Source organism: Spodoptera frugiperda, chromosome 25 (assembly GCF_023101765.2).
Source record: "Spodoptera frugiperda isolate SF20-4 chromosome 25, AGI-APGP_CSIRO_Sfru_2.0, whole genome shotgun sequence".
Taxonomy (NCBI): domain Eukaryota; kingdom Metazoa; phylum Arthropoda; class Insecta; order Lepidoptera; family Noctuidae; genus Spodoptera; species Spodoptera frugiperda.
Window position 1 is genome coordinate 3,446,462 of NC_064236.1, and position 16,866 is coordinate 3,463,327.

Consider the following 16,866-nt stretch of genomic DNA (forward strand, 5'->3'; position numbering starts at 1 on the left):
CCTGGATTCTCCCAGATCTGGACCTGTCCAGTGTTACGTATGGTTGACATCAGTGACGCGTGGTGGTTAGCGCGCAAGCCAGGTGCTGCAAGTGTAAACACCGATGTTATTGTGCTCGCACAATGGAGCGATAAGGGCGCGATAAGCGCGCGCCGCCAGGTGACACCCCTGCCAGCACTGCTTACTATTGCTAGCCCTGCAGGCTGCAGCACTATACCATCTGATGATCACACTGATGTTCTTTCCCTACGACTAGTCTCCATAACATCTCTAGAGTTGCTTCTTGGTGAACTTTGACGTAGTTCCAACAAATTGTGCCAAAATTTTATTGGTAGTACCTATATAAATATACTGATTGACAAGTTCTTACTCTTGTAGAAAGCAGAACCATAGTACTCAGCAATATTTTGTAGCCTGCACTGGTTCTTGTGTCAACATTTCGAGTGCCCCAGAGATAAGCATATTTATAGTTAGTTTTGCCATTGAAATCGTTAGGTATATACTCTCTACAAGCGCACGATAAGAAAGTAATCGAACGTATGGAAAATTAATTGGATAATTGATTGAGATGACTGCAGTAAGTGGTCGAGTTACAGGATCATGACACGTGGGGCTAGCCGCCGACAGTGGGAACCACTCGTACAGCGTACATTTATGCCAATATGCGCATTAAATGCTGCGGTATTTTCGCGCAGGTTTCGGCTAAGGTGAAAGTGTTCGTGTTTTTGAGAAAGGAAAAGTTGCTTATTTTTTGTAAGAGGTATGCGCGGGCGATCGGTGCCGCGGCCCGCGCCCCCGCGCCCCCGCGCCCCCGCCGCTCTCTCCCATGAAAGTGAAACCTGCCGCGCTGACTCGGACCAAGGTTTTGGCAGTGACACCTTTCGAGGCTCCGGCCACCGATGTAGCACGTTGACGCCGCTTCATACCTTTAAACCATTCTTTTTTTATTTGCAGTCTTTCGTATATACCTATACGCTTTCATGACTTGGAATTTAAGAACTTTATTTTTACCTCAGAATTAACTTTATTGGATTTGATAGGCACCTACAAGTTCGTCGCTAATGTCACGTATGTGTATACTGCTAATTGCTTGCATGCTAGCCGACTAATGTTTATAAACAATTCTCCTTTTGAATTTTTAATGCTAGCAAGTATGTTATAGGTGTTACAACATTTTCACGAGCCAGACAATCGAGCGAGTCCTTGACTTTGAGTTTAGATTACGAAATACGATGTAGGCGCCGGCGCCGCTGAAGTCTGGATGAAGCGATAAACATACAATACAACACAAGAAGAATGTACTCTATACTGTTCTACCTACATATGTATACTTGTATAGTTTTCTAACTAAACATACAATACACAACAATAGTATATGATGCCGTTACAATTAAGCAGTGATTAACAATGCGGGTTCAAGTGCACACGACGATAGCCTTGGGTTATCGCACACACGCACACAGCTACACACACGCACATACGTCGCACGCGACTCTTACATACTTCCTTTGTTAATTTGTGGGTTGTGGGCGTGGAGATTGGTGTACTTATTTTTGCAGTAGTCTGGAATAGTCCTCGGAGTTTGGTAACTCTAGCCTTGGTCGGTGATGCTAGTTTAGTGGTGCCTCACAACTTATAGATCTCCTAACGTTATCGTCTATATTGAACTAACATTACAGTCTTGTTCACCGATTGGTCATAAACACGACTGCCGATTAGGAGTAAAGTCTTCGGTTTTTGTCAATATCAAGCGATGCTTGAGATCTCCTAAGGCCTTTAATAAAAGAAAAGCTAAAATGAAATTTTCTATTTTGTTCGTACAGAATGCAAAATAATAACTGTAGAGATTGAAATTATTTTTTTTCTAAGATATTATCACCACTTTCCATATTTGTATCTTGTTTTCAAATAATATGCCATGGGCATGTCCATACTTTATCTAACACCATGTTGAGTTATAAGGAGTGAAAGTATTTTTTTTTGATTAGAATAAAATATACTAATTTGTTGTTTGTGAGAAATGTAGCTTTGCAACAGAACTATGTCACTATTCAGAATATTAATTATATCGATGCAAAAAATAAAATGTAAAATATGATTGTGCATGAAGAATTTTAAATTAAAATATACCAAGAAGTAAAATATACCAGGAAGGTACTTTTGAACGTCAAAGTAAATATAATAATAGTCACTAGTGCGACTGCCAGGCAAAGGAATTCGATTCCTAGAACGGGCAAAGTATAGCAATTTTCATCTTTTCATAAATTTTTCAGTAACAGTAGCACGGAGTCTGGAATTGTCTTTATAGTCCAGTCAAATAAGGTTAAATTAGGTAAGAATCTCGGAATGCGAGACACCCAGCTGTAATTTTGTATATACTTGTATATTGACCCCCTAAAACTTGTCTCAAAACCTACATATGGTAGGGTGTAAGCAACTCTTAAAATTCAGATTCAGAAAAAATCGTTTTTTTTGCGGTTTTTTGGAAATGTCTCATTTCCTATGGGTTTTTGGTTTTGCATTCAACCATACCAATATTGTAGAATACAAAATTCTCTACAATTTTTGTGTATTATCTTTTTTTTTTATACGGTGAACCGTTTTCGAGATAGAGGGCGGAGAGCGCGCGGTAACTCTCTCATCTCTTCAAAAAAAACTTTTTTCATGTAAACTATCCGTGATGGTTCTCTATGGATAAGACATAAAAAAATACGTCATGGTGCCTAAAACCATTTTTCGACAAAACCAATCGTTTGAAAGATAGACGCTCCCAAAGTGGAAAATTAATTGTGTTTTTTTAAAAATGTATCAATTCTTAAAAACTAATTATATCTCGTTCAAACCAATTTTCGTTGAAAGTTTCCACTAAAATTTACAGCTGGGTATCTCAAATTCCGAGATGAAATACTAAATTAACTGGACTATTAGTATTACATGGGACTTATAAAACAAATGGTAAAAAGTGGGTGTACATTGTACAGTGACATTATGCCGTAATGTTCACCTCTGTTTAACCCTTCGGGGATAAAAATCGTAACGATACGAAGTGTACAAAATTTTGTTTCTACAAAGTGCAGATTTAAGTTTTCATGAAACCGAAAAACATTTAAGTTTACTGATACAAATCTCTGTAGTGTGTATGTGTATTAGTATTAGTGTGGGCGCTGTATGTGTGTGCGTGCATTGTGTACATTTATTGCAAGTGTGCAGTTTTATCAGGTGTTGTATTTCATTACTCCGCGGACCGCGATCCATTGTGATGTCAATCTAAAAATATTTCTATTGAAAAATGTAACTTAGGAAAAATATTCCTAGAACTGTGAAGAATATTTCATTGATAAACACACGTCGTCTCTGTGTTTGTATCATAATAATTATTAGATTGGATCCCACCGGCGCCATTTGTTGCCGGTAGACATCTTGCGCACAATTCTAGTAAACATTAACATACATTGTTGATTCTATGCGTTTTGACGATAAGTATGCACAATGCTTGCTGACTCTAATGTTAGGATTGTTGTGAAATTCCTGAAAAAACTATGAAAGTGCACTCTGTGAGTCAACGCCAGCTGGTGCGCGCCAAGTAAACACCATTGTAGTCGATATCGCTGCACGCGCAACCTCCCCCCTCGCCCCCTCCCACCGCCCGGTGCATATTGCCGTGTATTGCTTTGAATAGCCACCTACTGCTAGCTATAGACAACAACTAACTGCCCCACTGCCCCACTGTACCACCTATCCGTTACTCATCTTCCTTTACTCATTATTTTGCCATGCCATGCACTACTTCCTTGCAAGTCCCACCACATCACACTAACAGCTTATACGTGGTCACTGCTGACCAAAGACCTCTTCTCGCACAAAAAAGGTTTGAGTATTAATCACCACGCTTGCTCAATGCAAAAAGTCCCATAATTCAATTAACTTGAGAGGAAAACACTGCACGTCGTTCATGTTTCGATGGAAACTAGCCCTGGCAATGAGGGAGGGATTTTCATAATATTTATTTATAACTCGCCCCTGTTCTGTGTTTATTTCCAACTTCCCTCAGTGAAAGAGTAACTTTTGGTTTTGTTTGCAATCCACGATTTTACTTGGTTTTGCTTGCTTTCCTCGACGATTTTTCCAAAATGTTCTATTGTATATACAAGTAACCAACAAGGCAAAAAAGAGTTAGGAAAAAGTTGAGATTTCTTTTTATATTTAGTGAAGGTAATATGATTGTTCAGGGATTACATTAACAAGACTATCCAATGTGGTTTATTTTAAATGTCTATTCCGGAAATAGTATCCCGGTAAACTGTCAAGTTGGCAACCCGGCAAGCAGTCGTAGTCGACCGAAATCTGTTGCGTCCTGCAAAAGACTTCAACGCGCGCTTGAAATAAGTTTTTACACCCTGGATGCTTAGTTATTTGTATCTGCTTAATACTTTACACATACATGAAGCCTTTAACTATCGGAGTAATATTAAATGAATTATCCAATTTTCATTTTAATAAATTATACCGTGTATATTATGTTTATTGTATCAGTGGGTAATCAATTGTTACTGTTGTATATTTTTGTGTGAAGACGGGTTTCCTGAAATAATTACAACTGCATTGCAGTGAAAATGATGAGATGAATGAATTTCCCAGCCTAATTTGATATTGCCTTACATTCATAATGATTAATCAGTACGTGTAAAGTGATTACGTGACATCATCACGTTAGCGCTGCAGTGGGTTCGTATAACCTAGTTGTCGGTTTTGTTTACAAGCGGCGTGCGACACGTGCTCTCTTATGTACACACGACGTGCGCAGCAGGCGCGAGCGCCAACAGTAATCAGTTATCGGCAGCGGCGGCGAGAGTGATCGCGCATCGCGGCTATTATGTCACCGCAATTAAAAACTGAGTGTTGCGTGCTCGGAAGTATTGGTCGAGCTGAGTGGGGGAGGGGAGGGGGCGCGCGGCGGGGCGCAGTAGCACGCGGACCCGCCGCTCGGCAGTCGCGCGCCGCACGCCGCCGCGCTTGCACGCCGCGTTCTCCGCGCCCACCGCGATGAGTGATCACTGAGCGAGCGCGTCCCGAACGCCTCGACTCGAACCTATGGAGTACCAGCACCAACCTATTCAGCCGCTGGGCCCGCCGGCGCCGCCGCCCCAGTTGCTGCCGCCCGCGCCTCCGCCGCCGCTTCCTTCGCTGCCCCAGCTGCAACACGGCCACGCTCAGGACGACGACCGCTGGAACCAGTACCATATCTGGAGACAACACGTCTTCGTCAACGGTCAGTGGCATCTCACAGCGTCGACACTTGACCAGGAAGCGCACGCGCACTTTCTCCGTCGTGGCACTCACCCGCTCAGATTTGTGATTGATGCTGCCCCCGAGTGAGAGAGCCGTGAAAAAAGAGAAAGTGCGCGGGCGCCAATATCAACGAAACTTTTCGGTCGATCGCGAGTTCTTTGTTTCGGCAACGGGGCCTTTCACTCGGCACTGGTGGACCGTCGGTCTCTTCGGTTCCTGGGCATGTCATCTTGGCAGCTCCGGGCTGGTCACCGTGCGCCTGCTGTGTGCCCAGGACTCCAGACTGGAGTAGGAGATGCGCCTGGTACACGTGTCGCTCGCTCTGTCTGCAATCTCTTATCACCCAGACACGTGTTCTTGTGTCACATTGGGAGAGTTTCTGCTTCGTGCCGATTGATATCAAACATGATTACAGTTCATTGTCTGTTTCCTATATTCGATAGTAATTGGTGGGCTCTACGGCTTGAGTTGGGCTCCGATGGCGGAAGGCACTTCGACCTTAAACCCGATTAGTTCGGAAGGTAGGAAGTCGTAGTAGTGCTCGAGCCTCGTACTCGCCGGAACGTTCCGCTAATAACATTACAACGATCTCTTTGTAAAACTAAATAGGTGTCGCGTCTCGTATTCACTAAGTACACTAGCGAAGCAGTAAACCAATTGATCAGTTGACTCATGCGGTGCCAGTAACACAACTTCTTGTAGGTACTCGTGCTTTGGAGCAGAGATCACTAATACAGCCTACTAAGCAATTGGTGACCCACGGTAGAGTACTTACTATGCTACTAACTGAAGCAATAGAAATGGCATGGATAGAGAAGAGTGTTACAATTTGAAAGCTACTTACTCTACTCTACCACTCGCCATCTCTTACTCTGGCATTAACTCTACGCTACAGCGAATTCAACCCAAATTTTCTGAAAAATTCAAAATTATTTCCTCCTAATTTAAATCGGCTTTCCTATAGTAGTATCGATTTTACCATTTTATTTCCATTAATCATTTTTGTCAGCAGATTCTCACACATTTCAGGCATAATTCTCAGAACTAATTTATGTATTTTTATGTCCTTTTTCATGATCCAATCTGTCATCCATATTTTGTTTTCTTTGAGAACCTTTGTCTTTCTTTAATTGATCTGTATGTCCTACAATTTCTTGATTAGTCACATTCATTCATTCTCCGAGATCTGTAGGGTTTCTTACAATAATATAAATATTATCTCCACGAGCGGTGGTTTTTAAACTCAACGTATAACTACGTTGAGTTTAAAAACCACCGAATACTCTTCCTATACTAAAACTGGTGGAGTATTTGGTATGAGTATAATTAGTAGACTCTAGTGTTGCCTTACCCGTGTTTGCCAATCTTTGATATGTACAACTGTAATTCAGGAAGTCATATTCCAGAAAACGTTGTATTTGTCTTAAAGAAGAATTAATTTGAACTTCGTACTGTACTTGACAGAGGAATTGTTATAAGTACTTTATTGTGAAAGTTGTATAACGACCTGCCAAATAAATGGTCACTCTGCTAATATACTATTATCCTGCGCAGTTTCACACGTTGCTTAACTCCTATTGGTTACATTTTTAAGCCCTCTTCGACAAATTACTATTCATTGATTATTTATTTCGAACCAGTCTTGGAGATAAGTGCATTCAATCAAATAAAATATTCACTTATATATATCCGTATAGATTACATATAAATTAGGATATACGTATATAAATAACAAGTCTAATAAGTTTAAGTCCTATTAATTATTTTGTCTAATGCATATGTTAGTTGCACATAATAGAGTTCTGAGGAAAAAATTCGAGTATGGTAGGAAGCCAAGTCCTCACCAATTGCATACTGATAACAATTTTGGTGAAACCCAGATTCAATAAAAAGGGGCTTTACACTAATTACTGTTGCTTGTGGTTGACTCATAGTACAATGGAAGTTGGCAGTCAGCAGTTACAGACAGTGCAATGTAGGGACTGCACCGCAGTAGCACTATAAGCACTGCCGTGGATGCACTAAGGGCTCCATGGGCAAATGTATTCCTCTAAGTCATCAATGTAGTTTACTACATAGTGAGTCCAAAACTAAGAGAACTGCTTCGGCTACATCGCATGTGTTTAATTCCGAATATTATACATGCAAATCTTACTCTTGAATTATTATATCTATAAAGTAAAATCCAATCAAAATCCGATGAGTAGTTTTAAAGACCTAAGCGTACTTAGAAATTTAAGCTGACAGCGATTTTTCTATTCTTTGGTTTTATTTGCAGAGACTTAGTAGCGTAAATAGAGGTTGTTAGGTTCTGGGGAATTTAGGATGTGATCCTACATTCGTTGAGATCGATGAATACGGTTTAGACGCAACGGTGTAACAGACATACTTGCACATAATATACTGCAGGGTAGAACCTGACAACTACCGCCAAGTGTGCGCCACAGGGCTACAGTACTACCACGATATGTAGGTCACAATACAATAAATTAAGATATCACCTCTATTATTAGTTTTTATTAGCAGACAATAATCGAATTTGTAAAGAACAAACAGAAAACCGATTAAAAAGAATCGAACTGAAGTCAAAACTGAAAACGATACGAGGAAAAGGGCAAGAGGCCAATTCCCAGGATGGTCTGATTAGCTTAAAGACAACCCAGCATCGGAATTCTATACGACGATGCAAATGGCCGTAGATCAGAGCCGACGGAGACATTTCGTTCAATTCAAAGTGATGACAAGATGATCACTATCTTCAGTCGTGAGGATACGACCAGATATAGAAAGAAAGAAGTCAAAAACCTATTCACAGCTTTCTTCTTACAATTGAAGTAAACTTACGACTAATATTGTATGTCTGACACTACGCTCAGGCTATACCAGGTTTCACCTGTAAGCAGTGTGCAGCAGACGGCAAAGATACTACGACGAACTACTGGTGCAATATATACCGATATATTGCACCAGTAGTTTGAAGGATTCACAGGGTTCTAAGTCTACCTTTTGCTCTGGAAATTATTAGATCGTTGCCTATGATGTTCAAGAGATGATTGCTCGTGATCGCTGGTAATTCGTGGGGTTACAGTGAACAACGACGCATATCTTTACAGTTACCGGTACCAACTTAGTACCGGTACCGTGATAGCCATGTGACACGCCTGATGGCTGACGGACTCCTTGCCAGATAAAGTCCCTTACATCATTCAAAGTCTCAGTCACGGCCGTTAGCTACAAATAGTGTAACATTGGAACAAGAGTCCTTAGGAGCCTAAGAGGAAGCCTCCAATTAGGTCAGATCGAGGGCCTACTACTAAAGTGAGATGCTTGAGGTCTGCCGAGAGAGCCTGCCATCTCATCGCGTATCTTTTTTATCAATTCGAGCGTGGCCGCGCATACTTTCACTCCGAATATTTGGGAAAAAGTGGCGACCTTTTCGCGACTTTCTCCTGGGGCCTCACGCCCCCGCCCCGCGCCCGCGCCCCGCCCGCCCCGCGCCCGACACGTGCTCTCTTCCGCGTGCGCGTAGGCAACCGACCACTTTTACTTTTTATTATTAAACTTAATGGTGTTCTAAGTTACGAGGCAAAGAGTAAATTTAAATTGAACTTGTTAGCTCCTTTTAGATATAGAAATTCGTTTACCATTATGCCGTGTGTAGCTTTATTAAAGTTACCATTATATTACTGAGGTGGGTATTAAAAGAGGATTGTTATAATTGTGCAATAATAAAATAATTCGAAAGCCTAATTTTTCATCTATGTTACTTGTCCTAACTTTTTAAAGATTCCAAATACAATTTAATTATGGCTTGTCATATAATACGATCGTACCACCAATCTTTACTACCAGTTTATGATTATTGCACGTTTTAAATGGTTCCTTTTGAATACATACTACTATACGGCAGGTGTTTTATACTGTTTATTCAACCTAGGTACTTTCTAAACGAGAGTTCAGATTAGTTCCGCAAATTTTACATAAAATACAAGTCTCCGCGATACTTGTCATTTCTACAACAAAACAACTTTTAGCCTTCCTGTAACGTCCTGAGTTTTTCAATAGCGTAGATTTATATAGGTAATACATCCTATTAGTCTTTCTTGTGAACAAACAAACAATCAGATCTATAATATTAGAATAGATAATCAACACTTTCACTGCTTACACTCTTGCGTCGATTGGTAATGTTTGTAGAGTATTTTGTTTTGAGTATAATATGGGCTTCAAGAAGGTTATGATAATTTTATTTATTTATTTGGTTAACCACAGCTATTTACACTTTCACATACATATTTTAATAAGATGTTGATGATTGCGATTTGTTATCGATAAATCGGAGCGCCTAAACCTTACTGACTGATTAACATAACATGCAAGGGAAAACTGTTTGCATATTAAACATTATGCATTACAATGCATAATTTAGATGTTATCAATGGAAAATATTGGTAAGTAGGCCAGGAGGAAGACCAGTAAAGTGTTGATGTAATTGTATCCACATCTTGACTTGACCACTAAGCTATGTGCGTTAAAGTTGCTAAATGGTGACCTGTTGCATAACTACCAGTGTGAGTGTGTCGTTGGAGCACGGCAGGCAGTGAGAGGGGAGAGAAAGAGGAGGGAGGAGTTCTCGGCGAGAGTAAAAGTATCTTCCGGCGCGTTTCCGCATCAAGCCCCCTCCGGCCCCCGCGTCGGTCCCTCGCTCGCCCTCACCTAACACCTTCCGACTTTTACTTTTCCGTCGTCGCTCACAGACATGCGCACGCGCACCGACACGTTCCGCTGATCGATTGCCTTCATGTTCTCCCTTTGTCGTATAGTAGCTGAATGTTTTGGCTACTTTCTACAGTGATTATATTCACATGATGTAGAGAAAGCTAGAATTTTAAGTTGATTTGTTGTGACCAGTCGCCCTCGAGCTAGGCCCAGGATGACTTGCTGGACTTGTGTTTGTGTTTCGTAAATACAAGACTGAGCCTATGTGTGCTTGCTAGATGGGGTCGAGACCTGTAAACATAGAAATAGATAAAAATACGGAACAGCATAGTAACGCAATATTTTTTATTAATGATGTTATGCATGCAACGTTAATTGTAGATAACAGATTCTTTTTTCTCCCGGGATATCCGCTTTGTTGGACTGGAGCTGCAGGCACGCTGTGGTCACTTCCGTGTCAAGTGGGACAAAACTTCAGCTCTACAACTTTTAGTCCCAAAGGGCACTTATAATTACAAAATATAAATCTCCCGATTGCTATCGATCATGGAGCATGTCTAACTAGACTAGCCCATTACGGAGGAGATATTATAGTACACAAGTGTGTGCGCAAACACAGGTGCACTCTGTTCCCTCACTCTCTAAACCCGATGGGACGGTAGATCAACACGATCGGAGAGAGGTCAATGGTGGCGCGGAAAGCACGTAAAGCCGTTGGTTCTACAATTATAATGATAGATAATTATAGAAGATAAATAATACCCTTGGTAAAATATGAGATAGTCGCACCTGCAATCGAGTGGTTTAATTAATCAGACTACGACGCCATGACTTTTGTTCTTGCTACCATAATTGTTTAACTAATGTTAGATGTCCCATCCATAGACTTCAAAATAAGAAAATAATACCGAATCTGTATATTCAAACGAGAACCCAAAGTGAGTTCTTCTAAATTTTTAAATTACAACTTTCTCATTCACTTTCGCTCAATTCACACGTTTACGAAAATGATCGCGCGTCGCCGGAAAACGTTGACTTTCTCCATTGCGCAAGAGCAGCAGCCACTTCCCGCTCGACGGCTGCCTTGCCCCTCCCAGCCCCCCACTCACCCCCGCCGCGCACGTCGCTCACGGCACTCCTTACCTATTTTCCGAGTAGGAAATGAGCTTATTGCGCAACCTCAGCTTTTCACCGATGTCGGCGCAGCATTCCATCGCGACGCATCGACTCGGGGGTGACGTCACTCTGCATGCACATTGCACATCCTGCTCACTACCTGTGTTGCACCACTCTCCACTGACAAGTACCGTGGGCAGTACCTGTGGCGCTCATTTTCTTAAAAGTTCTTGCAGATAATAATTACATATTGGCTAGAACACGTGCGCTGGATTTGAAGACGTCATGTTATACTCGACATTAGCATGTTGTATGTTGAGTAGGTGATTCGGCGCCGCGTCACTTTCTACCGACCGTATCGGAAGAAAGCGAGAGTGCAAGCGTCACTGCGCTCAGCTCGGCCGGTTTGGATACTTTCTCCGATGGGATACACGCGCCGAATTCTCTAAATCCTGACTGTGTAGTTTTTATTTTCTTTTAAAGTTGTCGTAAAACTAAAAAGTTTATTTTTATCGCGAGGCTCTACAAAAGCTAACAAGTTTCACTTTCTCGGGGCCAGGGGATATAAATAGAAAGGACAAAGTAGTTTGTTAAATATTATGAATAATTTGCAAGTTTTTCAAAGTATGCGTCGTTTTATACTTAGGGGTTTTTAGAATCTGATTCGCACATGTTTGTAGATATATGTGTTGGTTTCAAAAGGTTTTCGAGTATATTTCATAATTTTATTTCCGTAACGTACCCCATTAAGACTATCGCTATAAATCAGAAACTAGCCTCTTCGGTTAATTTCCGTGGTTCCGACTCGAAGCAAGAGTTGTAACGGGGCGGTTTTAAGTCAGTATGAGTCTGAAACTCTCTTTCGCTTCTTACAGGGCTAAGGATTAAATTATTTATCTTTCTTCCTCAAAATAAGCCTCTCCGTATGATATACCACAAGACATGACGATTTACTTACTCCATAACAAAGTATAATTTTCTAGCTCTCGAAAATATACCCCAGCTTCTTACATATTTAATATTAGTATTATAAGTATTTATTTTTTTATAAGTATTTATTTACTCATAATGCCCATACTCGCGACTTTCTATGAGCATAAAAATTGCCATATTGATTTCACTTATTAGAATTTAAAAAAACTTTATTTAAGTGTGTTTTTTAATATTTTACAAGGAAGTCCACGTATTAGACTAACTACCTACGAAGTCTAGGCTTTTTACGATCATTCGTTTCGGTTTTTGTTTGTCAGGCATACAATTATTCAGTCTCCAGTAATGGAAGAAGTATATTTATATATAGGATTAATATTATGTTATTGGGTACATGTACTTAACTCAGGCAAAATAGACAATTCCTTTGGCAGGTCTATAAGCAATATTTAAAGTATCTTTCGATTAGACCTTGCTTAAGTTTACAACAGTGTAATGCAAATGTATAACCTACCTATAGTATTCATGTAAAAGACGATCATTATTATTATTATGGCAATGTAGATGTACACGTCATGCACGGGAACATAGTAAACACGCAGTTTACTGACAATTATTTTTGTTAACCTTCAGGACATGATACTATACTGTACTATGTGCCTACACCTGACTGATGACTTATTATCATGTCACCGTTTGTAATGTATGTAGAGAATTGAATGTAAAATGTAGACATACACTCAGAGTAATTTAATGATTACTTAACCCAGTCCTTAGCAATTATTTTCTATACAAAATCGTTACTAAGGAATGGTTTAAATAAGCATGAAATGACTCTAATTGTGGCAGTTTGTAACGTTAAGAGATTGATGACGTCAAGTCGGTCAAATACGACGATTTGGATGAGGCAGCTTGCAGCGTGCCACTGCGCAGTGATTGTATAAGAAAGGTGCGTGGTGTGCGCGCGGCGTGGAGCGAGGAAAGCGTGGCACGCGCGCACGTAACGCCGCGACTGGGTTACTTCCCATTTCCTGCCACCGCTGCACTGCTGCACCGCTGCATCGGTACCGCTTTTTGTGAAGGAAACGGCGGCAGCGCGCGTGTGCTCCCACGACCGCGATTATGTCACTCTTTGATACTGTTGCAAACATGAAGTTAGTATTTATGTTTAATGTGACCTATTTAGACTAGGTAGTGTTTTTATTTACTTTAAACTTGTTATGTTTGCGGTTACTGCGGCTAAAGTACACTTGCAACACGGGAGGCATCAAACTGTAGTAGGTAGGTAGGGTGGCAGGTTCATCGTTTGCCATATCAGCGCTTAACCCAAACAGATTCATCTTAATAGCGTGTGGTACTCCCACACTATAAAAATGTTTACAAACATTAGTAAACAAAGTTCCGTAAAGCATTTAATGACAACGTTTTTAGGGTTCCGTAGCCAAGTCGCAAAAAACGGAACCCTTATAGATTCGTCATGTCTGTCTGTCTGTTCGTCCGTCCGTCCGTCCGTATGTCACAGCCATTTATTTCCGAAACTGTTGGGCCTACATAGTTGAAACTAGGTTGATGTATTTTGATAACCGCTATTCGAATTTTGAATAAAAATAAATAAATTTATAAATTAAAGGGGGCACTCCATACATGGAACTGATTCAAAAAAGTTTTTTTCAGCTAACATATCCGTGATGGGTGTCTATAGATATAGGTCTTTAAAAAAGACATTAAGGTTCCTAAAACCATTTTTCGTCAAAATCAACCGTTTGAAAGTCCCCTCTAATTTTTAAAATAAGAGTGTGAGAAAACTAAAAAAAATATATGCTGTAGATTTCAATAGAAACTAACAACGAAAATTGGTTTGAACAAGATATCATTATTAGTTTTTAAGAAATAAAACATTTTCAAAAACCGCAAATAAAACTTTGTCGTTCATACAAACACTATGTAAAACCAAGTTATTTTGTAACTTTTATAATATCTCATCTATTTGCTGTTACGGAACCCTTCATGGGCGAGTCTGACTCGCACTTGGACGGTTTTTTAATAATACGAGTACGTAGTATTTTGTCTCTTAGAAATAGTCTAGTTAGATAGACATCAAGCGATTTTCTAGCTGCCTGATAAACGCGGGGATTAAGTAAGCCAACCGTTTTTAAAAAGTGGACCTTTTGTTTAGTAGTCACGTCATCATTATTATCATTACCGCAGCAGCAGCAGTAATACGCCCATTACTGCTGCTGCCGGGAATGATGATATTGATGTAGCTAGCACTGATATTCAGGTTTTATACAGAACAATTAATTAGGAATGCGTGGTGGTCTCCATCTTAGAAAACTATTAAGTAAACTTATTTAATTATACTTAAGGTTTTTGTTAAAGTTTAAAGTGGGTTTTCCAGTCAATATACATACGTAGGTACATATTATCTTAATCTTTATATATATAATTTTTCTGTAAGTGTGTATGTCACTGAACTTCTCTTAAACGACTGGACCGATTTTGATGATTTTTTTTGTGTGTGCTCAAGGGGATCTGAGAATGGTTTAGATTCACAATTTTGTCCGCTGGACAATGTTTTTTTAATTTATTAGTAGCGGCCAAACGTCGGCCCATTTAACATAAAAAAAAGTTGTTGATTTTGGAATGTTTTACATTGAATCCGACAGACGGCGCTTGTCAAATATTAATGACGTTAGACATTGTCATAACATTTGAATAATAATTTTCATCAAAATGGTCCAGAATATTTTAGCTTATTAAAAACGTTTAAAATTTACAAATTAAAGACGTGTAGACAGGACAACGTCTGTCGGGTCTGCTAGTATGATATAAAATAATGTACCGTACAGAGATGCAACACCAACAGGTATCGTGGTGTAGTGACGATTGACCTGGTCGGTCGGTGAGCCGCCGAGCTATGTAAATGTGCTGGCTTGCCTTGAGAGGCCGCGTGTCGCCTAACACATGTCTGCCTAGACGCTAGACACACACACACTGCTGTCACGAATCAGTGCACACTTCCAGCCTTCTCACTGGCTAATGTTGCGAGGAACTACGATGTGACTAGTGTGGGCTATGAACGAGTCTAATTAATATTTTAAATATACTTATACAGTGCACTTACAACCCTAATAGTGTAAAATACGTGGAATAGTTAGCAGTGGGGGATGCAAGCTAGGGTGGTCAGCACTAGGCAGTAGACAGTCGGTCGTGTAATGCTGGAGATGTGAGAGCTGCCGGAGGAGGCAGACGCAGGCCGCGCACGGTCACGCGGCGGGGCACGCGCGCCCCCGCCCGCGCCCCGCCGCGTGGCCTACAACGTGAGCACCCCCCGGCCTTCGGCGACAGATCAGCTGCTACTAATATCCTCGCCATATTCACGTGCGCATCTCCCACTCACATTCAACATATAAATAATTTCACAATAAAAATGACTTTTCCACTATAAACTTATCAAAACAACAACGTTGTTGAATGTTGAACTCTGATAGCCACGTTATGAATCAATAGGGACGACTCCTTACCGTCGTCATACAAAGCCCTCGTAATGTTGCCCCCACAGCATCATGTCCTGCTTAGTTGTCATAGCAACGGGAGGCCAACGCGATGGAGATGCGTGTCATAATTTGCACAAGAAAAAGAAATCAAAATTGTCCGTTGTTGGAGATGACGGAGCGGCGACTGGCTCCTACTCTGGGTAACTTCTTTCCATCCCGTACAACTGTTAGAGTCGCAGGCACATTCACCAGTTTGTCGTCCACTGCGCCCAGAATTCGTCACGTTGTCCGTACATGCAACCTTTATTGTCCATAATATGTCTTGTGTTACAATTTCAATGCGCGCGTGCGACTTAGTATTATAGTGATTGTACCAAATGTATTGTGAATGTTGCCCTCGCGATTGCTTGCATCTGTAGCGAATGATTAGAGTGAGTAATCGCGCGCCCCGTCAGCGCGAGTGAGCTGTGCTCTGGCTGGGCCACGCGTGCGGTGGTCGCGCCGGCACCGGAGCTGACGTCCTGTCATCATTGTTGCAGGCAAGTCGGTGAACAGTAAGGACCCGCTCGAAGACAAGAAAGATGACAGTGACCTGTGGGAGGCGCAGGCCGCTTTCCTCGGGCCAACGCTATGGGACAAGACGCTGCCCTATGACCCCGATCTCAAGGTACAAGAAGTCAGTACTCGCTACTTTATTACCTACTGCGTGTTGCGTGTCGTGTGCGTCTCTCACCGGCTTTCTAACCGCGCCGTGCCGTTGTTGTGCCGCGCACTAGGTAATAGAGACGCTAGCTAACCGCCCCATCCCGCCATCCCCGGCCCTCCATGATCCACTTTACTCTGCCCGGTCGCAACCGGGTTTGATCCTAGTTCTGCTTCGGCCTCGTGGTGTTTTCATATATTTACTGTAGTTGATAGTCATGTTATGTTTATGATGTATGTGATGATAAGCCTAGCGAATATGCTCAGCGCGAATGTTAACCCTGTTGACTATTCTGGTATGTAAGTGGAGTGCTGGAGGAGCGCGGTGCTCAGTGCGCGGTGCGCGCAGGGCGCCGAGCGCGGCGCTGACGCGGATTTCTGTTGCAGTACGCGGACCTAGACGAGTTCCTGTCCGAAAATGGCATGTCGGGCGAGGGGCTGGGTGGCGCGCACCTCGGCGGCTCGGCCTTCGGGCCGGCGCTCGGCCTGCAGGCGCCGGTCACCAAGCGGGAGCGCTCGCCCTCACCCTCCGACTGTATGAGTCCAGACACCATCAACCCGCCGCTCTCACCCGCCGACTCCAGTATGTACTCTTTATCTAAATTATAATTTA

At 41.6% G+C, this 16,866-nt stretch overlaps 1 protein-coding gene across 39 annotated transcripts in view; it reads left to right on the forward strand.

The window, feature by feature from the left end:
- The window catches only part of LOC118268703 (hepatic leukemia factor), a 101,186-nt gene that overhangs the window by 66,987 nt on the left and 17,333 nt on the right, over nucleotides 1-16,866 (forward strand). For 6 of the 39 annotated variants that reach the window (XM_035583302.2, XM_035583367.2, XM_050704384.1 and 3 more), the window contains one exon: nucleotides 16,091-16,227. The exons of 13 other annotated variants lie outside the window; for them this stretch is intronic. In XM_035583302.2, coding sequence (XP_035439195.1) covers nucleotides 16,091-16,227 — 137 coding nt within the window. Of the gene's footprint in view, nucleotides 1-4,977; nucleotides 5,270-15,421; nucleotides 15,752-16,090; nucleotides 16,228-16,640; nucleotides 16,837-16,866 lie in introns of those variants that run through there. 20 more of the 39 variants (XM_050704377.1, XM_050704394.1, XM_050704390.1 and 17 more) reach the window with 14 other exon arrangements.